This window comes from Centroberyx gerrardi, chromosome 7, assembly GCF_048128805.1.
Source record: "Centroberyx gerrardi isolate f3 chromosome 7, fCenGer3.hap1.cur.20231027, whole genome shotgun sequence".
Lineage (NCBI taxonomy): Eukaryota > Metazoa > Chordata > Actinopteri > Beryciformes > Berycidae > Centroberyx > Centroberyx gerrardi.
In genome coordinates, this window is record NC_136003.1 from 28,798,268 (window position 1) to 28,824,303 (window position 26,036).

At 41.2% G+C, this 26,036-nt stretch overlaps 1 protein-coding gene across 2 annotated transcripts; it reads right to left on the bottom strand.

Moving 5' to 3' along the window:
* Positions 1-557: 557 nt before the first annotated feature.
* LOC139933720 (protein spinster homolog 1-like) lies at positions 558-24,858 on the bottom strand. Of its 2 annotated transcripts, XM_071927913.2 has the most exons (19): positions 24,731-24,858; positions 22,930-23,043; positions 22,305-22,368; positions 22,054-22,171; positions 20,504-20,590; positions 19,239-19,530; positions 17,891-18,035; positions 12,218-12,430; positions 11,462-11,527; positions 10,833-10,969; positions 10,449-10,600; positions 10,196-10,262; positions 7,537-7,679; positions 6,705-6,857; positions 4,909-5,098; positions 4,081-4,146; positions 3,437-3,535; positions 1,253-1,421; positions 558-840 (listed from the first exon to the last, which is right to left on the bottom strand). In XM_071927913.2, the coding sequence occupies exons 2-19, from the start codon at positions 23,041-23,043 to the stop codon at positions 770-772; spliced, it is 2,346 nt and encodes a 781-aa protein (XP_071784014.2). In that variant the 5' UTR covers positions 24,731-24,858; the 3' UTR covers positions 558-769. The 2 variants fall into 2 exon arrangements, with proteins under 2 accessions (XP_071784014.2, XP_071784020.1); XM_071927919.2 differs by lacking the exons at positions 17,891-18,035; positions 19,239-19,530; positions 20,504-20,590; ... (2 more) ...; positions 22,930-23,043; positions 24,731-24,858 and adding an exon at positions 14,789-15,004.
* Between the last annotated feature and the right edge of the window lie 1,178 nt (positions 24,859-26,036).

The window sequence follows — 26,036 nt, forward strand, 5'->3', positions numbered from 1 at the left end:
ATATATATATATATATATATATATATATATATATATATACATATAAAAAAAAAAACATTGCTCAAACAAGGGCTTGATGCAACGCCCATCGCCTGCTTTTGGTTCCGATACTGTAAAATATATGTGGTTATACTGAAGATTATGGATTATGTTTACAGTCTGTGCTGCTTTCATTCACTTTCAAATGACTGGCTGGAAGGGGATACTTGCTGTGCGTCTCTGGCTGATTCCAGATCAGCTGGTTTCAACACAGAGCATCAACCCAAGAGTCCCACTGCGTCCGGAAGTAAAAGGTTTTGTCAGTTTGGAGACGGTAATAAAGTCTGCTGCGGCGTCTTGACGAGAGGCTTACAGCTGAAACCGTCCCGCAAAGTTTTTTGTCGCTCCACAACAGGCGGCTTCTTCTCTGTAGTGCTTTCTTTCAGCTTCTCATCTGCTCTGCATACATTTCCCATAAGCCCCTTGTTAAGCTTACTTCCATATTTGAACAGGGAGAAAAACAAAACAAAAAAAAATAAAAAAATTCCACAAAGTCCGGAGAACTTCTGCAGCGCGTCCCAGAGCAGAGGAAAGGTTATAAAAAGCAACGCTGACAAAAATGTTAAAAATAAATTCTTCTAAAACTTCTCTGCATGAGGGAGACGGTCCGACAGCGTGCACAGTCCTAAAAAAAAAACCACACAGCTGCATGATGGGCCATGCTGAATGCGAGGGGCCCAATCAGCATGCAGCTCTCCCAGAGGAACCTCTGACATCAGGGTTTCTCTCATCAAATCAGAACGCTGGATACTGGCACCCTGGTGGACCGGCCGCTTTTGGGTACAACGATTGGTTCATCATCTGCAAAGAGACAAAAAGGTCTTTCATTCTGCTCATCTACAGCTGGGGAAACACCAAAACCATTTTATTTGCTACTGACATATTGATCCCAAAACTTAAGAATTGGCTAATATCTGTTACTAATCTGATCCATTGCTTTTGCTGAACAATAAAATATGAAACCATTACTGTAGGTCGCTGGAGAGAAATTAGAGAGATCCAGCATCCCTCAGTATATCAGAAGAAAAAAAATCTTTGCTTTGAAATCTGACACTTGGCTCTTGGTATCAGATTTTAGTATCGGGTAAAAATCTTTCGTACGGACTCTGTGTTCCTGTATTGTATAACCAGTATCCGTGTTCCTGTACTGTATAACCGGTATCAGTGTTGGTGCAACTCGTTCAGCCTCATATGCAGCGTCTCACAGCCTCACCTGAAGGGACGTAGTTCTCGGCGCGATGGCGGTCGTTCTCGATGAAGAGGGCGGTGGCCAGGAAGAAAGCCCCGCCCCCCACCGCCACGAAGGAGCAGAGCAGCAGGGAGAGCTGCAGGGAGCGGAACTGCCACAGATACGAGTCCGTCTTCCTCAGGGAGTCGGACACCTGCCGCAGACAGGAGGGGGACAGGGATAATTGAATAATGGAGGTTTGATTACAGCGACAGAAAAGCTACAGTACTTGAGGATACTTGAGTACGAGGTAGCGGATTTAACCTGTCATGTTCCCCTGCTGCCCTAACGTCAAATCCTAAAAAAAAAAAGGCACAAACTGAATCTGCACCTACTAATACTGGCTGGTCATGCAACAACAGGGGCGCCCAGGTACTAGATGCAAGGGGAGCTAAAACCCACAAACGGAAGAAGAAAAAACTTCTCAAACTGAGATTTTTACATGCAAAATTTTAATTTTATTCTACATCTGATCAATAAACGTGCTCAACTTGGAAAGTCGGATTTTGCTGGAAATCTGCTAAGGGATACAGCCAGCCGTGCAACACAGCAATCTGCTGGATTGATTTATGGCACAAAGGGAGATCGCTTTGTGGCACAAAACAGGAAGAGGTTCTGTTCTTCCAGAGCAAACGGAGCTAAAGCTTTCAGAGTTTCTGGCAGCAGATGGTGGAAGGAGGGAAAGGAAGATGAAAAAAAAAAATAAAAAAAATCACTTCCGACATGAAAACCTCTGACAGAAGAAGCAACATGATGCCTAACAGGAAGTAACGGGGTTTCTGGGAAATGTAGACTTAATTTTGTGAAACACTCGCACTAAGAATACCACAGAGTGAGATAGAGGCGACCAATCGTCTCCACTGTGGTCTCATTTGTTTACAGTACTTACACCAAGGCATCACACCTAATCTGTCATATTGAAGTAAAAAAAAAAAAAAAAAAAAAAGGTACATGTAGCAACTCTATGTCAAATGTCAAATTCCCCACACAGAGAGAAATAATGGTCCTTAACTGGTTCTTTAAAACCAGTAAAACCAGTTGCTTATGGAACCATCGGCTACTAAAGAACCACTTTATTTAGTGGATGATTCTTAATGTTCCTCATATGGTTCTTTGGGATATTAAAAAGGTTCTTAATTCTTATTTGAGTTATTGGATGGTGGGTGATGGCATATATTTGGAAAATAACCTTAACCAAACCCCTCCATGGTCCGAGGGTGGGTGGTCAACTGCCTGCTAGCTATATCGTGCAATTGAAAAATGAGGCTATACAACGGCAATTAAACAAAAACACAACGCAGGTTGTCTAAGCAAAGGAGCGCAGACGGTTCTTTAAAGAACCTCGGTCTGAAAGGTTCTTTGTGGAACCAGACCTGCTTCTTCTACGGCATCGGTTCCAGTCGGCACCTTTGTTTTTCTGTGTGCAGAATTTCCAAATAATTTGCATGATAAGAGCAGAGTATTTCCATGAGCTAACATTTACATGTTCCTGGCACCGCGGCTCTGTTCTGTGACTGAGAAAAGGTCACAAGGAAGGAACAAATAAATGTGCCCACCAGCCGGTGCCCACCATGAGAGATAATAATCTGTATGGAAAAGGGCTGAGAGGTTTCATTTTGTTTGACTTGCTTGTAAAAGAAAAAACAGTGTGGGCGGAGCTTAGATTTTCTGTTGATGTTTGAGTTTCTCTTTTCTTTGTCAGTTCAGTCATGGTGGCTATCACTGCTCATGCTAACTACCCAGTTCTTCTTCTTCTGTTTGTTCCAAACAAACCAGAATCGTAAAATACGTCAGACACCGACTGTTTAGAACAGCAAATGGAAAAGCTTCATGAACTGGATACAGATTATTGTGTTATATCAATCAGTGGCAGAGAGTGGCAGCAAAACAGACATGAATATGTCTCCGTAGATGGATATGTGTAGTCATTTGTCTAACATGCGGTTTTCATGGTGTCTTTACGTGAGGTCCTGCTCTCCTTATGTGTCAGCACGAAACTGTGAAATGTCATTTAAATGTCATTACTGACAGGGAAAAACAAGTTCCCATACAGTTTGTACACTTGGCAAATAAAGTTTGTCTGACTCTGATAAGGAGCAGAGACAGATAGTGTGTGTGTGTGTGTGTGTGTGTGTGTGTGTGTGTGTGTATTTCCAAAACATGACTTACCACTCCTATGAGGTACGGACTCCCTGCGTCTCCTAGTAGATGGGAGAGAACGATCTGGAAAGCCTCGGCTGTGGAGCGGCGAGTAGGAACCACCACGTACTGAGGGGGAACCGGTGATTGAGAATGAAACCGTGGTTGTAGCAGCATGACTAACATAAAACCTTTTGAATTTCAATGAAGAAAAAACAGAGAAACACCAGCGGTTCTAAATGTGGGGTCCGGGGACCACAGCAAAAAGAAAGAGAAACAGTTTATGTCTGAGTAGATTCATTTCATTTCATTTGTAAAGCTGATGAAGCGTCTTTAACTCTTCATTTTAAGTCCAGTGGATTTTGTTTCTATTGGTTTTTTTGGACAAGTAATGTCTTAATTTCACTATAATTTCATTCTTTTGACATTATCCCAATCAGAGAATGTAAATATGTCAATTCTAATCATGGGTTTCACTCTCACTACTAAATGACAATAATAAATCAACAACAACAGCTAAAATCTTCCCAATCTGCCCTGTAGCATGAAAACATTTCAGACAGCCAGGACATTCTGTTACCCCACAGATATAGCAAACTATACACACTAACTACACAGACTATATGATCCTGTATGAGGAAGACATGATGAAACAAGAGAGAGAAACTTCTCACCAGTAGTATATCAGCCACTATGGCCCAGTTCATGGACAGGAACGTCTCTCCCAGGAAAATGAAGACCTGAGGGGGAAAGACACAAAACACATCTCACTTTATATCTCTTCTGCTAGTCAACAGAGAAACATCATGTCTATCTGCTAAAATCACATTATGAATTATACTAGTGCTGAAACGAGTCTATTAGTCGATCAATAGAAAATGTATGGATTATAATTTTGATAATCAGTTAATCATTTTAATCATTAATCAAGTAAAGCGGGTTACAGCTTTGAAGATTTGCTTCTTTTCTCCATTTCATATCATTATAAAATGAAGACTTTTTAGTTTTTTTGCCGTATTTTTGGCTGCTGGTCAGACTAAGTAAGCAATTTTAAGAATCACTTTAGGCTCTGGTAACTTGTGACGGGCATTAGTCATTTTTTACATTTTATAGATTAAATGATTAAACGAAAAATAATTAGATTATTCGATGATGAAAATAATTAAACTAATTAATTAGTTAGTTGCAGCCTTAAATTACGCCTGTAGTTTCTTCTACATAATCTCTTTTTTAGTGTCCCATGGTCTAAGTGTTTCAGAGGGTTTTCCACCCTGACAGGAACAAAATTCTGGGGGAAACACTGAACAGTTTGCTGCATTTTTGTGCAATGTTTCAGTCGTATCGACCTTCAAACACCCATTTCGGTCCAGCTTTACTCGTGACTTCTTCATTGGTTGTTTGTAATATTGGTGATCTAAGGAAGTTTACGCCACAATCGGACTGGATAAGAGCGCCAGATAAACGCCCGAAATGTAAAAATGTGAAGAAGAATGCAAACTCACGTAGGTGGCGATGGTGCTGGCCTGGGCGAAGACGATGGCCAGGTAGAGGAAGGGCGCGGACAGCAGCAGGCCGGCGGCGCAGACCAGCGGGTCGGCCCGGGGCGTCCTCTTCCTCAGCTGCCGACTGGCCTCCACGCCGCTGGCCACGCCCAGCACGCCCGTCACACAGGTGATGATGCCGAAGTACAGGCTGCCGGGAACAAAAAACACAACCGGAGCAGGGGTCAGACGCTGTTCTCTGAAAACTACGGAGAACTGTGAACATGTCGCCCACAAATGATGCAGTCCACCTCTGGGCCACTCAGTAAGTTTCAGAGTAAGAAAGTTAGCCAGTTTTATTTTAATGTAAACTTGTTTTATCTGACATTTTATCCGATGAGCTTGGTGTGACCATGGTTTTTTGTTTTATCTTCAGATTGCTTTTATCACCTTTTGTTTTGATCCGTTTGTGTGAAGCACTTTGTAACATTTGTTTCGAAAAGTGCGATATAAATAAAGCATTACTATGATTATAACAAAGTTAAGTACATTTTGTAGTGTCATTTGCATTGTCGGTTTGTCTTTTCTTTTTGGTATTTGTGGTGCCTCACTGTAGAGCAATGGTTCTCAACCTTTTTGACTTGTGACCCCTTAAAATCCCTTTTCAGTTTGTCTCATTTGATTATCAGAGGAGGCCTAGAGGCTGAAACCTATTCAGTATTTCACAAGAAAAAATTACACATGATAATAAATCTCTATAGTAGAAATACGTTTTTTTTTCTTGTCCCATAAATCATCTCGCGACCCCCCAGAATTATCTCGTGACCCCCCTGGAGGGTCCCGACCCCGAGTTTGAGAACCACTGCTGTAGAGCGTCTTATCACGGTCTCATCAGCAGTCTGGGATTCAATCAACTCCTGTCTGAAGCACTGAGGCGGCTGCCTTCACTATGGAAAGGGGGAAGTTACTGTGGATGCCAGCGGTGGATTAGGGTTCGAGCTTTATGGGATTCTGAAGGTTGATACTGATATTCTGTTGGACTGAAGCTGCCAAAATCTGATATTTTGTGCCAATATTCAATATGTTTACATTTGGTCAATTTAATGCCAAAAAGCATGATGCCAGGTATTCAGTGTTCAGTGAATTTTCCTCTTGGCAGGCTGAAACAGCAGTTTGATCACGGGACGCCAAAACTCTCCAGTCGGGGTATTTTTAGCTTTTTGATACTATCTTTAGGACCAATTTAACAGCCAGAATACACATAACAGACTATTTCTGACTGAGCAGAGCTAATGAACGCTCTGAAAGTAAACTTGAACAGTATAAGAAACAGGACATTAAACCAGCAAATTAAATGTGTAGGGACCTGATGTCCAACTGTGTTTTCTAAATCAGATGTGAAGAAAGCAATTATATAATAGTGATCCTGTCCTGTATTTATTTAAGAGTGGAGCATGTGGGTCAGACTTACTGTGACTAACTGGAAGTACAAGTAATGTAACACAAGATAAGAAAATAAAACCCAGACTACTGCTGGTGCCCATTCACATGTTTTGGTGAACTATTCATGGCATTTGTTTTATTTCATTTGCGTTACTTTCTACTACCAATATAATCAATATAACCTAACTGGGAATCCATCTAAAAGCATAGTGATGTGGTGTAACTGAGGGTTTGGGGTTCAATTCCAAACAGGGCCACCCATGCTAAAAATGTATATATTCGTGGTTGGCTGTTTGGACAAAAGCATCCACCGACCGGGACGTTTCATCTGCCTAACTGTTGAAATAAGCTGGGTGTGTGTGGATGCTGGTTACCTGTCTGACGTGTCGCAGGGCCCCTGCACACAGGGAGCCTTCTCCCCGGTGAAGACGGCCGCTCTGAAGAGGAAAGCCGGAGCCCAGAGCGCCAGAGAGCCGGTCACAAAGGCCACCGCTGTGAAGCCGAAGGTGGACAGCACAAAGCTGGGGCTGCAGAGGAAACAGAGAGAAAGAGCTTAGCTGCATTTCCCCAGGACCCTTTATAAGTGTTACACTGTTACAGCAGGAAAACAACCACCACTGTTAGAGAAAATGTGGGGGAATTTTGGTCATTATCAAGTTAAATGTCTATTCACAGCAAATACAAGTATGCAGCAATTAGTGGAATTAGTGAATTTTTATCATGAAGTACCTAAATAAAGATTTTATTGCTGCAAACCTGCATAAGAACTAAATTGAGGACCAAAAGAGAGTCTTTTTATAGGAAAGATGTTAAAGCAGACAAAGACTAAACCAAAAACCCAAATGAACCAAGCACCCTCCTAAGAGATGTGACTATTTCTACCATTTTAATCAAGAGGCTGTTGGAGAATAAATGCCATGTGTGTTTAATTTGCCTTGTTTCACTTTTCTGTAATACATTCTTTGAGGCAAACCAACAGACTAGATTCACCTCAGCAAAGGCAAATGCTGCAAAAAGTTACACCTGGACACCCGACAGGAATTACATTTACTACTCTATTAGTTATATACTTAACACACTGATGCCAGGGAAACAACAGCTGGCTTCGGCTCCTAGGCCTTTTACTACAGTAGAGGAGAAGTGTATCCTCTACTGTAGTAAAAGGCCTAGGAGCCGATTCTACTGCTGCTGAGGGTCTGAACCTACTTCCTGCACAGGGCCTGCATGTCTGCCAGCCAGCTGGTCCGGTGGAGGTGATGCTCGGGACGGGCTTCGATGGCTCCTCTCTTGGGCTCCTGCACCACCAGCAGCAGCAGAACCACGGCGACCAACCCCAAGGCTGGAGTCACCTGGGGAAGAACAGGTGCAGAGACCCAGGGAGTTACATGAGGACTTCTGATACAGATCATCGAGAGCCGTGGGTCTGCAGGTTTTCACACTACAGCAGCCGATTTCTCTGATCCTCACCCCTTCAACCAGAGAGGAGGAACTAAACGGTGAAATCGGCTGCTGTAGTGTTTGGTTGGAATGAAAACCAGCATCCTCTTGTATGCCAATTAATTATCTTTAATTAAGATAATTAATGCATTCATTAGCAAATATTTCTATGTCAACATACTTGCTTTCATATAACACATGGGTGGTATTAATTTGAACTCTGTGAAAGCATTGGTGAGTTAAAGTAGTTTCAAGAAAATCAGTTTTTCCCCTCATCAGTATGCAAATTTATACAGCAAGGTGCTCCAAAAATGAATCAGATCATCTCTCTATAGAAGGAGCCTGTGGTCTAAGTATGAAGTTTCTATCATGTATTGTTCTTGAGTTATTGTGTTCACAAGAATGTGTCTACACACACACACACACACACACACACACACACACACACACACACAGACAGATGCCACCATGACGACATACTGTCCTGCATACTATGTACCATGGAGGAGAATCATAAAAATACAAAACAAGATGAGATTAAAAGTGAGCAAAAAACCTAAATCATAAAAGCAAGTCTATAAAGTGTAGGGCTGCAGCTATCGATTATTTTAGTAATCGAGTATTCTACCGATTATTCCATCGATTAATCGAGTAATCGGATAAGAAATACTTTTGCTTTATTAAAGAGCAATAGTAAATATACAAAAGAGAAAAGCTGTCCGCACGAAGCTGTCCATACCACACTGTGATTTACTGAAAACGAGGTGAAATAATAATTATTATTGATATTTATTACTAGGCCTAAATATCATACAAGTTCATAAGACTGGCTAATGTACATTTATTTACTATGTTGAAGGGTTGCCCTACACCTGCTGACCCTACTCACTGCAATCAAACTAAACTGAATATACCTGCTGTATTGGACTGGTGCATTTTAGGCTCCAATTGCTACTTACACCACCTGATATTTTGCTTTCTGGGGTATTTTATGCATCACTGTGAGGGGAGTAGGTGTGTGTGTGTGGGGGGTGTGTGTGTGTGTGTGTGTGTATGTGTGTGACTATCATAATAATAACATGAATGAAGCTCAGGCTTTCACAAATTGACTGCAGCATTTTATTTTCTGTGGTTATTTTCTTGAGCAAAACTTAGCTAATTTAGGGACATCATAACTAGCCACCATATTGATTTACGTTCTTAACTAGCCATTACATATAGCCATAATTAACGTGCATTCTTTACTAGCCTTCATCTCATCCCGTTTTAATATCAAGTGCTGACTCCGCCCACCCGGCCAGTTTCAGCGTACGCCGGTAGCAATTACAAGTGGACCCTATCCTACAGTCCCTGCTCTCAGCGGAGGGAGGGAGCTACACTGTGTGTGGGAAACGCTGTGACCGTCAGACCTCTCTGGATTAGACAAGCAAGTAGAGAAAACCGGCATCAGCCGAACCAATTTATTGCCAAATGCTTTGGGATTCAACACATTAACATTGCTTCCCATGGTCAGAAAAAGTCGGCAGATTTGTCGCTAGTCGCTTTTGAGAAATAAAGTCGCCAGGGGGGTCTGAAAAGTCGCTAAGTCTAGCGACAAAGTCGCCAAGTTGGCAACACTGGATCCGAAACTTTGGACACTTTCTGTCGTTTTCTCTGGCCTGTCTCTTCTCTTCGCCCCTCGCTATTTTCTCTCTCTTTCTCCAGCGCGTTGTGCAACAGTAATAATCATCCGTGCGAAACACTGAGTGTGTATATAGTTATATGGATTAAACGAAGCTTCGATGCAAAGAATTTGCATCGATGATTTTTAGTAATCGAGTTACTTGAGTTTCTCGAGGAATCGTTTCAGCCCTAATAAAGTGTGTTTAAGAAGTGGTTTTAAACCAGTGGTTCTCATCCAGGTGCAGTCGTGACCCAAGAGTCTGCAGGTTTTCATTCCAGCCAAACACCACAGCAGCTGATTTCACTGATTATCACACTTTCAACCACACTGGAGTGAAGACCTGCAGGCTCTTGGGTCAGGATGGCAGATGGATGAGAACCGCTGTTTTAAAAACATGTTGGTGAATTTGCTCAGTTAAGTCCCTCAGGCGGGCCGCTCCACAGTCCAGGAGCTCTGACAGTGAAAGCAGCATCACCTTCAGTCTTCAGTCTAGACTTTTTAATGTTTTCGTTCATGGGGTGAATTCACAAAGAGTCTATGAGTGAATTTGGCAATCACACAAAATAACCGTTCCTCCACAACCTGAATGCATAGGCTTGCATAGCTATGAGTGGCTGAACACAGAAAACAGGCAGTGTGTTAACTGGAAGAAGGCAAACAAGGTTCAAGAATCTTCTGTGCAGAAGGCCACAAGAACAACATATCAAACTCAAACAAACTGCTTGTTTCTGGAGTGTAAATCCAGCATAAATCAGAAGAACTTACCCGCAGAGCCCAGTGCCAGTCCTGCGCCGCCTCATCCACCTTCGACCCCACTATGTATCCAAGACCACTGACAAAAACAAAAGATATTGACTAGAAGGTCAAGCCAAGTTCAAGTCTATATTGTTCAGTAGAAGTTTTGGTTTAGAAGGGTCCTCAGTATCGGATAATAACATCAAATTTAGCATTCGGAATTTGTATTGGCAAAGAAAAAGTGCCACTGGGCATCCATGTTACTTGTGAGCGATATTCTTACCTGCCGACTGGAATGGCGAAATAGAAGATGGAGAGCATCTGCGTCCTCTTCTCCTTGACATACAGGTCAGCGATGATGGTGGGAGCGATGGTGGAGTAGCTGGCCTCCCCGACCCCGACCAGGCCGCGCGTCACCAGCAGAGCCCAGAAATGCTGAGGGGGAAGGAGGGGGAACGAGTGAAAGGGTGAAAAGGAGGGTTATTATGATGCTTTAACAAATCGGTCAATGAAACCGCAGAGGGCAGCGGGCTGAAGTTGCTGATAGGCAATATTTTGTGCTGAAATTCAATATCTTTAATTTGACAGCCAAATCTCTATTCCACTAAATATCTACCGAGTCAGACCAGAGGAAAGTTTGATCACAACAAGTCAACATTTCACTCACATCCTTGGGTGTGTAGGAGCTGGCGAGTGTCACCAGAGACCAGAAGCCGATCCCAACACTCATGATCAGCTTCCTGTTGTGCCGGTCGCCCAGGTAGCCAAAAAACGGAGCGAGGAACATGTAGCTGCAAATGAAGACTGGAGGGGAAAATAAGCATGCACAAATTAGAATTGGCTTTTTTCCCTCTTTAAACAAAATCCAACACCAGAAAACTCACTGCGATGCCAGTTTGAAACTACTAGAATTTGCATTTGCATAGGATCAAAGCATGAACAAAGCACCTTTGTCTAAAACAAAATACACTTACTTACACAATTACTTCACAAATGATAGACATGACAGAATCACACAGGGTTAAAAAATTAATGACAACCTCAGCAATTATTACAAATCCAGCACTAATCCCACACAAAAAGATACATTTCCATACTGAATGTGTGAATGAGTTTATCTCCTTCAGATAACAGAGGCAGACAGAGCAGAGAAGGGCATGGTCACTCTCAGCTGAACAATGGACACTGTCACATTTACAATACTATAAGACTGTAGAAGAAAACTCAAATCAGCAGCTCAGTTGTGATGATAATGAGTGTGTTGGTGAAGGTGTTGTTTTTTTTATGTCTCCTTACCTGTTTGGAGCAAACCCGATTTCTCATCATTAATCCCAAAATAATTCTCAATGTCAGGAAGAACACCTGGTGGGGGAAACGATATTGGATATATTTTACTTTTAGAACCAACCATATTCACAGAGATGCATGCAGAACACAACAATTTCAACATACAGAATTCACAGTTATAAGATTTTGGAGGCGTTAGAAAATGCTGCTTTCTGAATTCCCTTCCCTTTGGTCATTTATCAATAAAAAAAAAGTGCTTTTACCTACTTTGAGCATTTGCTTTAGTCTGCCTAGAGTGCAATAAGTGCAGCACTTACACATTTGGGTTATGCCAATTTAATTGTGCCAGGCAGAATCAATCCAACCCAGAATAGTAACTGGATCCACTCTAAGTATTAATTGCAGGATTCCCACTGCGGCCCTGATGTAAAATTCCATGACTTTTCATGACTTTCCATAACCGAGTCTGAGCACTTCCATGATCTAAAAAATGTCTTCCTTCCTGGTTTGTTAATGTTGTTTGTCAGTCTGGTTTCCACTCCAGCTGGGTTGAAAACCATCTAATGCAAAAAATGTGTAAAACAAGTTCTTCTATATCCCTGGAAAGTGACCCATTAGTAAAGTCCCCTGATATTCCCAGATTTCCCAAAGCAATTAGTCAAATTCCCGGACTTCCTCTGTGTGGAATACACCTCCCAAACCCCTCTAATATTCCAGGATATAAGCAGTGGGAACGCCGTCTGTCCCCGGCGAGGCGGTGCGTACCGGCCACAGTGAACCTGTCCATGTAGTTGAGCAGGTTAATGTAGCAGAGGATGACGACGGTCAGCACCGCTCTGACTTTGGACACTCCGCTGGCCGGCTCCTCCTCCGCCTGCTGGCCCGCCGCCCCGCCCAGCTCCTCCGCACCCTCCGCCTCGCTGTCATCAGAGAAGAAGGGAGCCGAGTCCGAGGTGGGCTCCCCCACAGACATGACCGCTGGAGGAGAGGGAACAACAACAACAACAACAACAGTTAGTCCACATTCATCATCTGTAGAAAAGAAGCTAACACAGTCAAAAGCATTTTAAATTGGTGTTATGTATAGGGCTTTTATCATTAATACATCACTAAGAAATAGGGTTAGACTGATAAATGGTTTGCCAAAATATCAGGGCAATATTGGCCTTTTAGCAAAAATCTGATATCAGCCAATCAGCCACCACTGATTTGATGGTATGATGCAATTTGTTCAATGTAGATACCATTGAACGGAATGACAATGTTAGGTGTGATGTCAAACAAAACTTTTCAGTAGAAAGTTTTCAAATAATATTCCTACCATTCCTCATTTTGTCAGTTTTTAAATAACATTAGCTTGTTATCATCAGTTTAGAAAGCAGAATTGTGAGTCACGATATCCCAAAATCACCATATCATCACGATATGATTCCACTGAAAGACGATAAATGATAATATTGAATTATCGCCCAGCCCTAATGGGTTATTATTTCTATTAGTATTATCCTGGGTTTCAGGAGAGTTTTAGTGTCCCATGGTCTAAATAAATACTGTTTCAGAGGTATTTTTCCACCCTGACAAAACTAAAATAAAAAACACTGAATACTGGTAACATTTTTGTAATTTTTTTGGCATGAAAACTGTCAAATTTAAGTATCAGTCCAAAAAATATCAGTATCAGTCTTCAAAACCTAAACTGGTCAAATCCTACTAAAAAAGTTGTTTGCATGATAAGATGAAACATTGATCATCAGTCAAATAGATGGCGCAGTAATGTAGCCTAATTCAATGATCTGCTGCATGTTTTCATTTGATCCAATTTGGTAGTTCTCTAGGTCTGTTCTCCAAAATAGCAAAAAACAACCAGCAGCATAAACATTTCTAGTAGACTGGTAAATTATGCATCAACAACTGCATATGCTGAAAGAAAGCAACTTACAAGAACTATAGTATATAGTGCCAAATTCACCCAATTTCATTGGACAATGATAGAAAAGTCAAGCACACACTACCTTTAAAAACAAGTTTGCTGCCTAAAGGAGGAAAACATAAAAGCCTTTAATATCTGGTTCTGCTTCTGTGCCCACCAGGGCAACTGGAGACCAGACTATAAGGAGGAAAGGATGGTGCAGTTAGGGAAGGAAGAGGCAGAGAAAGGAGAAGTCTTGGTCTCAGGACATGAGTTAGTGAAACTACAGTCATGTGAATAGTGGACCACTGATATGTATGCTATGTACAAATGAAAGAATGGGACTTCTGCCAATGTCTGCCTCAGTGCAGGATCGTTTTTTGTGGTCACACAAGGCGGAAGTGAAGATAAGACTCATGAGGAGCCAGGAAGAGAGAGACTGCCATCAGTTATTTTTATGTCCAGCTGTCCTTTCCAGAGAAGTTTTGCTGATCTGCTGAACACTTTACGTCCTCTTGCAACATCACACAGTCAGAACAAGACCCGGTTGGAGTGCGCAAGCATCCCAGGCCAATCCTGACACCACTGCGCTGTCTTGAACCTTGCTCCTTGCTCCTTTTCCAAACACAGCTTACTGACAGTCAGGCTATCAGTAGATAGCGTTACGACATTACTGCTACTCATTACATTTGATTGGTTTAACGTTACAGTTTCGCGTGATTCACCTACGTGTGTAAAAATAAGCTAGCAATGTTAAAGGTACCAACAAATAGCCATGTTAACACTACTGATCTTTCTTGTATGGGTCCAAACTCCATTCAGACGTCTGTCAGTTTAACGTAACCTTGCTTATCAGGAGAAGTGTATACCTAGTAGAGTATGACTTCGGACATTTTACGAATCGATAGGTTTTTCTGATAAATTCGGCATATAGATAGTCCACCAAGCAGCACTAACCGTTTTACACTGCTCACTACCGGCCGCCGCGGTGTGCGTTATTTTGATGGATGATCGTAGGAATAATAGCGAACCAAACATAAAAGTTGACATTTTGTTAAAATAAGCGCCTCTCGGTGTATCATTTATATGCCGAATTTGTCAGTGGCTCCTAACGATTCGCAAAAGGCCTTGAGTGATGCTTTACAAGTTACAGACGTTTGCAAATGATCAGAGCAAAATTAAATAGCCAGATTTCTTAAGAGTTTGGCGTGACGTTGTCTGCATAAGAGAGAAAGGCACGTATCGGAGTTAACCAAACGTTTGCTTTGGTTTAATGAACCTCCGTAACAACACCCAACTAGTTAGCTTTGTTAGTCGGCTTTTGGTAACGTTAAGTCCATTTTACCATTCAGTGCCTGACTACCTGGTGTTAGATAGTTACCACAACAGCTAGCTAGCATTAACGCTATGTCGTTAGTGTTGTTTACCTTCGGGGATGAGTCAGGGTTGATGTTTCTTCGAGATCTTCAGTCGCCTTTCCAAATCCAGTTTCGTTGTCCTGCGGCCCTGTTAGCTCTATTCAAAACCCATGACAGTCATTTTTACTCAAAAAGTCCCAGAGAAGACTGACGGTTGGGATTACATTCAATATAAAGCACTATGTTTAACCCGGTGCAATTTGTATATTTCTTCATCTCTGTGCCGCCGCCATGATGGATTTAGCCAAACTTCCGCTCCGCAGCTCACATGACTTTATTAGCAATAAACTAATCAACAAGTCACATGACAGATCTTCATTGGTTTACCCACAACATTGTCTCATGAGGGGCGTCGCCATGGTAACCTGTACTCCTTCCTCGAAACCAAGGAAACTATAAAAGAAGGAAGGGCTAAATATGTTGCGATATTTGGGAGATATGCCTATTCAGTGTAAACAGACAATGGATATTAGCATACCAAATCCTTACTAGGCCTATCTGCAATACCTAAAAGGTACATTTTAAGTTGCATTTTTTCCGAAATCGAGGGAACGAATTGTATCTCGTGCGCACGTTACAGTAAATCGTGGACTCGATATTACTTTTTTTCTCTCCCGATGGCCACTCCCGGGCTCCGTAGTAATCAATTGTTGATTCAAAAATAATTTTCAGTTTGGACCAATCTAACTTATTTAATACCTTGGACTATTGTCAGTTCATCTGGGCAGAATCTAAACCATAATGTAACCATAACAAAGAAATATTACAATGTATTTAATACAGAAATATTGTTTATTTATTGAAATATTACAACACTCAATGCTGTCGACAGTTAAATGTTCAGTTTGAAAGTGCTCAGTGACACGGACTGTAACTGCTGACAGTGTCAACCCTCTAAACCTGAGAGATCATATGAGTGATGCTGAAAAAGAACTAAATGTATTTCAACACAAACCTGATGGGTTCAACAGGCAACTTAGTTCATTTTAGTCTGTATCACTACACTGTGAGGATCCAGTCTATAGTAAGGACTGCAGAAGTATTAAAAACATCAGATGTCTTTGGGTAAATATTTACTTTACTCTCACTTCCCAACTAGTGCAGGGAGAATGGTGATTTAGATTTTCGACGCAGCAGTTTTTAATGACTAAATCAGCACTGGTGGTCGACTGAATTCAAGCTTCACAAAGTTAGGCAACTACGCAAGCTGGTAGCGAGGTAACCTTTTGAAAAACTTAACTTCTATACCCAGAAATCCTGTGCAGTGAGGTCAGTAAACGTCACACAGCAGCTCATGTTCACCAAGCGGCCGCTCTGTGAAGCTTTATACCAAAGAAACCAAAGAGATGAGAGAGGAAAAGATCTAACGTTGGTGAGTCCAGCTTTCTCTGCTGCTGTTCAGGAGACAGTTTGGATTTCACTCTGAAGTTTGGATTCAGCACTTCCTCTAGGTGCAGAAGGGACCAGACCTGACACCAGAAGTTCATTTGGGCAAATAGAGTGAATCTACAAAGTCTCAATTAATAGGAATAGGATTTCTTCCCTGCTGCAGCCCCACTTTGGCTAAAAATGCATTAAAATTTACATCACTGTCAAAAGCCACATGGATTTTAATCCCTGCTTAGAGATGCACGAAAAAATATATTGATGTTAATTTGATCAAATGGCTTCCTCCCATATAATTTTGTAATGTACAATGATAAATCAACAATGTTTCTGCACCATCAAATGACTGTGGTTATTATCTGTGGTTCTGACGGTCAGTACTGGTTCTCATGGTTTTAATTCTGAGCAAAAGGAAACAAATGAATATTAAACATGTGCAGAGAACTTGAGATTCCCTCAAAGTGTGCACCAAGAGGAGTGGTTATTGTTGATATGAATATTTGATTATGTTTGAATGGTGTTGCAGCACCGGTTTTGAAAAACTGCAGCTTCTCAGCCCTCGTCGTTTCTGGAATGCGAGAAACGCTCAAGTCCAAACTTCGATGACGTCGCCGTCCTCCATGTCCAGGTCAGCAGGCGTCTGGCTGTGTGTGATCTTGGAGCCGTCGAAAAAAAACTGCACCTTGTGCCTGGCGCCTCCGGACACTCTGGACAGGTACTGGGACAGGACGGAGCCCAGCGGCGCCTCCTGACAAACACAGAAATGAAGCAAGGCGGCGTGAGTTTCTGCCAAGACTAGACAGACGTAAAGCTGAGATGTTGCTGGAACGAAGGAGCGGTACGAACTCTGTGCAGCGAGTATTCCTGGGTCGAGCCTTTCTCTTTGCCCTGCAGTCGCACGGTGATAACGTTGCTGTTGTCGTCCACGGCTCTCTCACGGCTCTGTTTATCGTCTGCTGCCATGACGACACAATCTACACAGCAAAAAGCACGAAAAAAAAGGATTATTCAATTATAAACAAGGCAACAGTAAACATGTCATCCCCCATGAATGAGGCAGTTCCCCCTCTGGACCAATCAGTAACAAATAGGTCACTTAGTTTTGACCTGTAACTGCAGCGCCCCCCTCGGGCCACTCAGTGTATTTTTTTTTAAATGTGAGAATGCAGTGGTGACATGCTTCATTCCTCTGAGTTTTAGTAAAATCCCATCAGTGGTGTCTGAGATACTGCATGTGATGGACGGACAAACGAATGGACGGAGACTGATCCATAGTCCCAAAACCAAAACACTTAAGGTTGTGATCACATAAGACGCATTCTGAACGTGTCTGCAGCTTTTCTCAGTTATTCCAATGGTTTGACAAAATAAAACTATCTGTGCTTTTTATTCTCCCCAAGGGGACGTCATGTATCCACCATCCTCTGTTTCAGAATGGGCCGACTTTCTATCGTCCATTTTTATTTTCAACAATTTTCTACAACGCTCATAGCTGAGCTTTGCGTTAGAGCAGGAGAAAGACGCAACCTGTCTGATCACAGCCTATAAATAAACCCAGTCCACACAAGTTTTATTTTCTCAAGTGAGGAAATAAAACACACACATTCACACAAACAAAACAAAAAAAACGATAAGAAATAAAGCTGCAATCTAGTTTCTGAGTGTGACAAATCTTTTCACGGTGAAATTAGCTGGTAACCTCTGGCTGTATTGTATGCGACCCACCTATGATGTCAGCGATGCCGAGGCCGAGCTCATTGGCTGTTAGGTGAGTAGAAAGCTCTATTTCTTTCCTCAGCAGCAGGATTCGAGAAGGCGGGACCTGGAGCTTGACGGACAGTTCATCCACTACCTTGCTTAACGGTGCCGACTGAAAGTAAAAAAAAAAAAGACAGTATTCAGTGAAACTAAAAACTATGACTGGGGACTTTAGAGACTGTAGCACACTCAGGAAGTCTTTAAAATGAATTACACTCTAGAAAAAAGGGTTCTTTGTAGTACCAGAGGGTTCTTTAGACTCGCACCACAGCAGAACCCTTCTTGGTGCTGTAAAGAACCTTTTTAAGAATGTATCAGAACCACACTGGGTTGTTTATTCTGATTTACCATTTGTTTTATTTTAACAGATCAGAGGTTTCTTTGAGTCATTTCAGTTCCATACAGAAACCAAAGAACCCTTGAAGAAAAACCCTCTCCGTTTTTTGTGTGTGTAGTTAATATAATCTCATTCAGAACTTAAGTGTGGAGCACAGAGTCCCGTTTGTGTTTCTTCTTCTGTCTTTTATATAATGTAACACAAGGACAGAGTTTGGTAAAAGTACTTTTACTTATGCTGCCCATCATCTTGGAATAATTTACAAAAGGACTTTTACCACTGGACCATTTCATACCAAGTTAGGATTTTAAAGTCCAGATTGATGAACTCCTCTGAATGCACGTGCGTTTAGGATGGATTAGGCTTGGAGATGTTTGCACTGTTTTTATCTGTTGATCTATTTTATTTCATAAGTCTTATGTTTTGTTCTCTTTTATGTTTCATAATTGTAAAACAGTGTCTGCTGCCTTCTTGGCCATTTGAAAAAGATGGTTAAATCTCAATGTGACTTCCCTGGTTAAATAAACAGCGTTCATACAGACAATATTAGATCAAATTAAAGGACTTTCAATGACTTTTTCCAGCACGATTTTTCTGTTCATAAGGAAGCAAGAAACATTTCTGTAACCCTCACTGCGTTTTAAACAACCATCAATGCTTTAAATCACAGGTTCACATGTTCACGTGCTTTTGAGTCATCTTTTTCCAGAATACATGTCGGTCTTCTTTTCTATGTTTTGACTTGTATTCTGTCAAATGCTCCAAACCTAATTTTATTTATTAATTTATTTACTTATTTCAAGGTCTTTTTAAGCGCTTCCTCACATAACAGGCTTATTTCCCAGGTATTCCAGTACTTAAATTTTGAAAAGTTAAATCCAAGCACTTTACGGAGCTTGTGTGAACCCTGAATAAAGCATAAATAAAGAGTAAAAATAGTGTCCCAGTCCTCCCAGTGAGCCCAGTGTCAGTACGTACCGACAGCACTGGGATCTTGTGCAGGTCCGTTCGGCAGCGGACCTTCAGGGGGATTTCCCGGGCCGTCAGCGGGCTTCCCTCCCGGGCCGAGGGCGAGCCCCGGGGCCCGGCGCCGGGGGTCACGATGATGATGTCGTCGTCGTCGTCACTGTCGTTACCGTACTGCTCCTCCTCCTCCTGCTCCTCCAGCGGGGCGGAGCGGGTGCGTCGGCCTCGTCTGAACCTCCGACCCCCCGTCTCCGGAGACGGAGAGAGGAGGGAGCTCACTGCCCCCAGCTGCCTGTTGATCTCACTGAGACACACACACACACACACACACACACACACACACACACACACACAAAGACACACACAGAGAGACACATTGTAAGCTTTTAACTCCAGGCCAAAAGTCAGACAAACATTTACTCTGTTTTCATGAGCAGCATGACCCAACACATGCATACAGCTATGCACACACACACACACACACACACACACACAAAATGGTTATTACATTGTCTGATATGCCCTGTCTGGCTTTTGATTTGCCATTTTGAAACACACATTATTGATGATACAATACACATTTTCAAACCAATAATTTATCAACTCAATGTGCTGCATGAAATAATTTTGCAGTTCTGCTTTTAACCTTTTTTAAAGCTGAGACATACTGATAACTGTCATTCAGTTTAATGTAATTCACCTGTGTTGCTGCTTTTTTAAAATTGTGACCTAAGCTCTTCATCAATATACTTGCCAGTCGAGGCATCGGATGGAGAACAAATTAAAACTTCAACAGCCACTTTCATTATTTACCAGCCAAAATGCTATTTTAGAAAAGACACTGGTTGTTTACCTGGCAATGACTCTGGTAAAATAAGCAACATTTCCAGCCACAACCCGAATTTCACAGCATTTGGCAGGAGGCTGGTGCTCATTTACCTCCCTGATAATAACATTTTAGAGAGATTTCAACGCCTCATATCTTACAAGCTGCAGCTTCACTTTGGTGGCATTACTCCGTCTGATCCTTCCAACACTATTTATGAAGTTAGTTTATTTTCACTGATGCCAAAACACACGGCAATGTTCAAACCTCACACAGCCATGATTTGATCTTACAGAACCAGAGTCTCAGTCATTTAACAATTGAAAGTCCTTTTTTAACCCGTGTGGGTTTGGTTTGCTCAGGTTGACTCTCGGGGGAAACCAGTCAGCTGCATCACTAGGAATCTGCAGAAAACTGTGAACTAGAACCAGAACGAAGGCTTCAGACTCACTGAATCTTTCGGCTGACCCTGCTGGACACTTTGGCAGCCGGGGACCCTGTAGGCGGAGGAGGAGGAGAGGGGGAGCGAACGTCTTCCCTGAAACACAGGAAGAAGACAGGAAGAGAGAGAAAACATTGCAAATGAATTCATGTCAACATAGTCTTAAGACATGTGACTGGTTATTAAATCTCCCCCGGATGTTCAAACCACTCCTTTACATCCTGTTCTACTAGCCACACATAACAGAACCTGACCAGCACACGAAGCACACAAACACTTTCAGTTTTTAATGCATTTTCCATAGCGGGAATGTCATCCAGCTTAACCAACTATTCCACATTATTTTGGCGATCGTGGCCGAACGGCACGGCTAAGTGTCTTCTACTGTTTAGGAAAACATTTCATTGTGTGACTGTACTTGTCATTGTTTACCCGTTTCAACCTCAGTTTTGAGAAATATGCTTTGTACAAATGTTTCCATGACAACAACTACAACACTGCGAAAGCCATGCGAGCTTCCAACCAGCCACATGTTCAAAGAGGTTGAAGATCTGGGAATTTCCCTCATTTTCTTTAAAAGCTTTGCTCAGTCGACATGACACAGCAGCTCGGAGGAGAGCCTGACTGATGTGATTACTGTGAAGATGGAACAGGACACTGCAAAAAATGACAAGCTTGTCTCCAGACCTATCAAGCTTATTACATGATATTTTCAGTCAAATTCTCTCACTGCACTGGCAGATAATCTTGCTGGTTTCAATAAATTTCACTTGATTCATGCCAATATGACTTCTTTCAAGAAATCATCATAAAACAATGAAGAATATCTTGAAATAAGAAACTTTCCCCCGAGACGATTTCACTTTTACCAAGTTAATGTCCTGAAACAAGTTACATTCTCCTGGGAAAAAAAGTCTGATTTGTTAAAACTCAAATTATCTGCCAGTGCAGTAAGATGATTTCACAAAAAAAATCCTAAAATAAGCTTGATAAGTCTGGATACAAGATAAAATAACTTTTTGTCAGTCAAGTTTGTCAGTTTTTGCAGTGTGATGTCTTACGTTAGTCTGTCACAGGAAAAAGTAATGTGATTAACGCATTACTGTGTAACGATTTACACAACACAACACAGAGAAACCTAAAACTAACTTGACACGTGGTTTCACACACTTACAGATTTAAAAACAGCTTTACTTTGTAACACGTTGCCCCCAACACTGCTGACACGTTTGCTTCGTGCTACAAAACAGACGATTACCCGTTATTAACGTGACACCCAAGTGCTGCGAATGTGTCTGAAATACTGAAGGATTTCCAACAGGTTTCATGACTCATTTGCTGACATCTTAATGACAGTTATATAGGGTGAGGCTTCAGTGAGGCTTATTTTAGGCTTCTTTTCTTTAGTTTCGATGCTTTCATGCTAGTCTGTCACAGTTTAGTTCATATGTGGATTGCTGCAGAAAATCTCTAACTCTGAACTCTGGTGGACTGGAGGAGGTTTGACCTGCGGAGCTCTGTGGGACGGACCGGTTCTCAGACTGAGCTTCACTACTCACGGTTCTTCGCTCTTCTTCTGCACAGTTTCTGCTTCCTCCTCCTCAGAGTCGCTGAGGCTGAGGCTGACGGGTTCCTTTGGCGGAGACTGAGACCACACACTGGCTTCAGCGCTGTCGCCTGGACACCAACAACACATTCGACACTTACAACAAGAAAACAGCTGGAATTTATTGCATTGCATTCCCTTTTTATATCAGGCAATTTTTTTTTCTTTTCAAACATGATGTCTATGAAACTCTTCAGTGTTTACCTGTGTTCTTCTCAGTCTCAGCGAGCACAGCGGCCGACGGCTTCAGCTGCAGACAGGTGTTTACCTGGAGACAGACGCAGTGATGTCATCTACTGCACACTTCACTTGAGATCAAATGAAACTCTACTGATCCCCGTGATCCCTGACTGGAGGCCATTTGAACACACGCAATCAACAATTTAAAAACTAGAAATTGTGTTAAAGCTGCACTGCAGTTTTGTACAAACGGCAGCAAGAACTAACCAGCAACAGAAACTGGACCAACGTAAATTGACAAACTGTGGATCCATTCACAGTGAGAAGAGGAATCTGACTTTACTTTGTGCACTTTATTTTGTAATTTCCAATTTTTCCAGTTTAAAGAATCTAGTTTGAACTCTGTCCTCTCTCCTTTTAGAATCACATGGAAAAGATCACAGCTAACAACGTTCTCTTTTCTAAAAGGTTAGGGTTAGGGTTAACTCAGTAACTTTTACTCTGAGTTTATTTTAAATGAGCTACTGTTTTTTTGCTTCAATCAATTTTTCCACCAGTACTTTTACTGCTACTGAAATAAAATATCAGCAAAGTAACAGTACTTCTATCAGCAGGACATTCTGGTTCTCTTTCCACCGCTGGCCTTCACCTTGTTGGAGTAGATGGGCACCGAGGCGATGGTGGACGGGTCGATGATGCGGCGGCGTTTGGGCAGAGGCTTCAGAGGCTTGACGACCTCCAGGTCACTGTCACTGTCAGACATCTGGGACAGAAACACAGCGTTCAGTCTGGTGGCTGAATTTACCAAAATCATCAACAAATGCGTAATTCTGGGACATTTATCCAAGCTGGGTTTCCTCCTCTGCAGTGTGTATGTGTTGATCAGGGTGATGCTGCTACTTTGATTTGATTTACTTTGATACAGTTTTTCACTGGTTTATTTTGCCTTGGGGCTAATATTGACCTGAGTGATTGGATATGATGCAGTTTGATTGATTTTAATAATAATAATAATAATAATAATAATAATAATAATATTATTAGATTATGTATATACGGTATGTATTGTACTATTGATCAAAGCTATGCTGGCTGTCTATGGTAAGACTTTAACCTTAACTGATGAGACATTTTGGTCAGATTCCACAGAAGTATGCATGAATATGTTTTTTTATTATCATGCTGGCTTTCAGTGGAGAGTTGTAGTGTCCCATGATGAGTTAAATGCTGTTTCAGGGGATTTTCCACCCTGACAAGAATACAATTCTTGGGGAAACACTGAATAATTGTTCATTTTTGGCATAAAATATCGTCTATCAGCAACTCCAGTCCAAAAATAACTAGTATCTGTATCAGCCTTGAAAACCCCTTGTTGGACTTTTGAACAGTAACTTTCTCTTACAAATACAAAGACATGACTTGTCAGAGTATGGATGTGGCGTGACACTTTTGCTCACTTTCCTTATGTTATTACCGGTAATTAACTTTAAAAAGAAACAGACTATAATTCAGTGCTTTGTCACAGTCCAGTTGATGGTAGGTAACGTTAAATACAGTTATCGTTACACGGCTAACTGTTAGCATTAGCTAACGGAGCAGCTGTGTCAAGTTCACGGTAAGTTGCACTACTTCCGTTTCCGGTTTAGTTATTTGCTTTTCAAAATTAAACCACAGAAACTGTTTTTTGTTGTGGGTGTAACATTGCCATAATCACATCAAATTAGTTTTAATGGGGAATTATTATAAGTTGAAGTTTGCACATGTAGTTTAGCATAGGCTTTTGTGTGTTCCTTTCTAACATTCAACCATTTTGTATAAAAATCCATTCCCTACTCATACTTTCCATTCTCTCACCACTGTTGCCAACTTGGCAATTTTAGAGACTTGTCAGAAGCCCCCAGCAACTTTACTTGTAAAAAGCAACTAGCAACTTTTTCTGACCATTTTACAGCAAATCTGTAAGTCTGATGCCGATTTGCGCTACTTGCTGTAACAAATGTATTCATATGCAAATTAGCACATGGTATCATCTAAAGACTTTTTGAGCAGCCAATAGCTACTTCCTTGAAAGAGTTGGCAACACAGTTGATTGATAACCACTATGACATTTCCATAACCGTTATGGTTTATCTACAACTTAAATGATTGGAGATACCCAAACATTAAACTAGTTTTTATTCTAGTTGCATTAAAATCAATCATGTTTCCAGCCATTGCTGTCAAGAGCTGTGGACCTCCAATATGGCCGCCAGTGGGCGTATAACGTCTACTAGAGACTTTTATTTTGGAGGATACAGTCCGGAAGTCCAAATGAACCTTCGACTATATTGACGCTGTTTTAACGTCGCTCCAGGTTGTAGGCAGACTAATCGCTGTTTCTGTGGTTACATGACTTGGTGGTCTTTTCGCTGCTAGCAAACTTAATCAGAATAACATATGATGCTACTTACTTTTGAAATCGTTTCACCAATAAAGTGCTCTTATCGTCAACCTTGGTCAATCTGTCACAACACACTGACTGCTTCAACCGTAGTCGTTTTTTTCCGCGCTCTAATGTTGCCTTCTCGTGCTGTGGGAATATATCGTATTTCCCGCACATGAGCGAGCCACAACAAAATGCCCCGAGATTCCGAGATGTGACGTTTAAACTAAAATAATATCGTGGGAAATTCAGTCATCGAATAGCAACAGGGTACAGTAAAGAGAGAGAATATACCGCAAACTACAGCAGACTACAGCAAATTGGAGCTATAAGCAGCAGTTAAAACACTAGAACTTATGTAGCAGCAATATAGGAATGATGGAGGAATCAAGTACAATAACATGAATAACATCATGTATAGAGGGTGTGAAATTATCAACAGTCAAATATAAAAAATTTGATGAAAAATATGTATGGTATAAAATTGTAAAAATGTAAAAAATCTGAAATTAAAATAAATTAAAATTATACAAAAAAATATATATCATACTATATCTTATAAATCATATTTTAGAATTATACTGTATCTTAATTTGGCCTTCTATGTAAAGAATTACTGTATGCTTCTATTTTCACTTGTTTAGTTTTTTATTTATTATCTCTTCAGAGCCAACCGTGCACCTGACTGATGCTTATAATGCTTCCTGATTCTCATAATTTTTTAGTCACATGGGTATGCAGCATGATAATGTAACATTGTTGTAATGCCTCTATATTATTCAGAAAATCTCTGTTTGTGATTCTTGTGTTGTATTGATCATATCTAATGATGTCATTATGGCCTTTATGTATCTAAACGTGAATTAAGCATCGTCTTTATGTCTTATGAAATATGTGAAAGTGAAAGTGTATGCATTGCTGTTGAAGATCTGGTTAATAACACCTGTGGCTCTCACTACTCTTTAAGTTTAAGTTTATTAAATACTCATATGGCAGCTGACAAGTCATCTGAAATATGTGAGCATCACAATGATATTTGGTTGAAAAGGTACACATCATGAGATAAAAAACAAAAAAATAATAAATATTGCTATTATTGTGTTATTATGACTTTTCCGCACACCCTGACCTGGTGGAAATGTCAGGTGCTGTTGGCTCTGAAGAGATATTAAAATGTTTGAGCACATGCTTTCCTCTGTCTTCACACACTATTTTGCTGCTGCAGTGACCCGATTTCTCCACAGGGATCAGTGAAGTTTCATGTCATATTTACTAGAGAAATCAGAAGTAGGAGCTCATGAGGAGAACTTGAAGGCAGCATGACAACAATCACA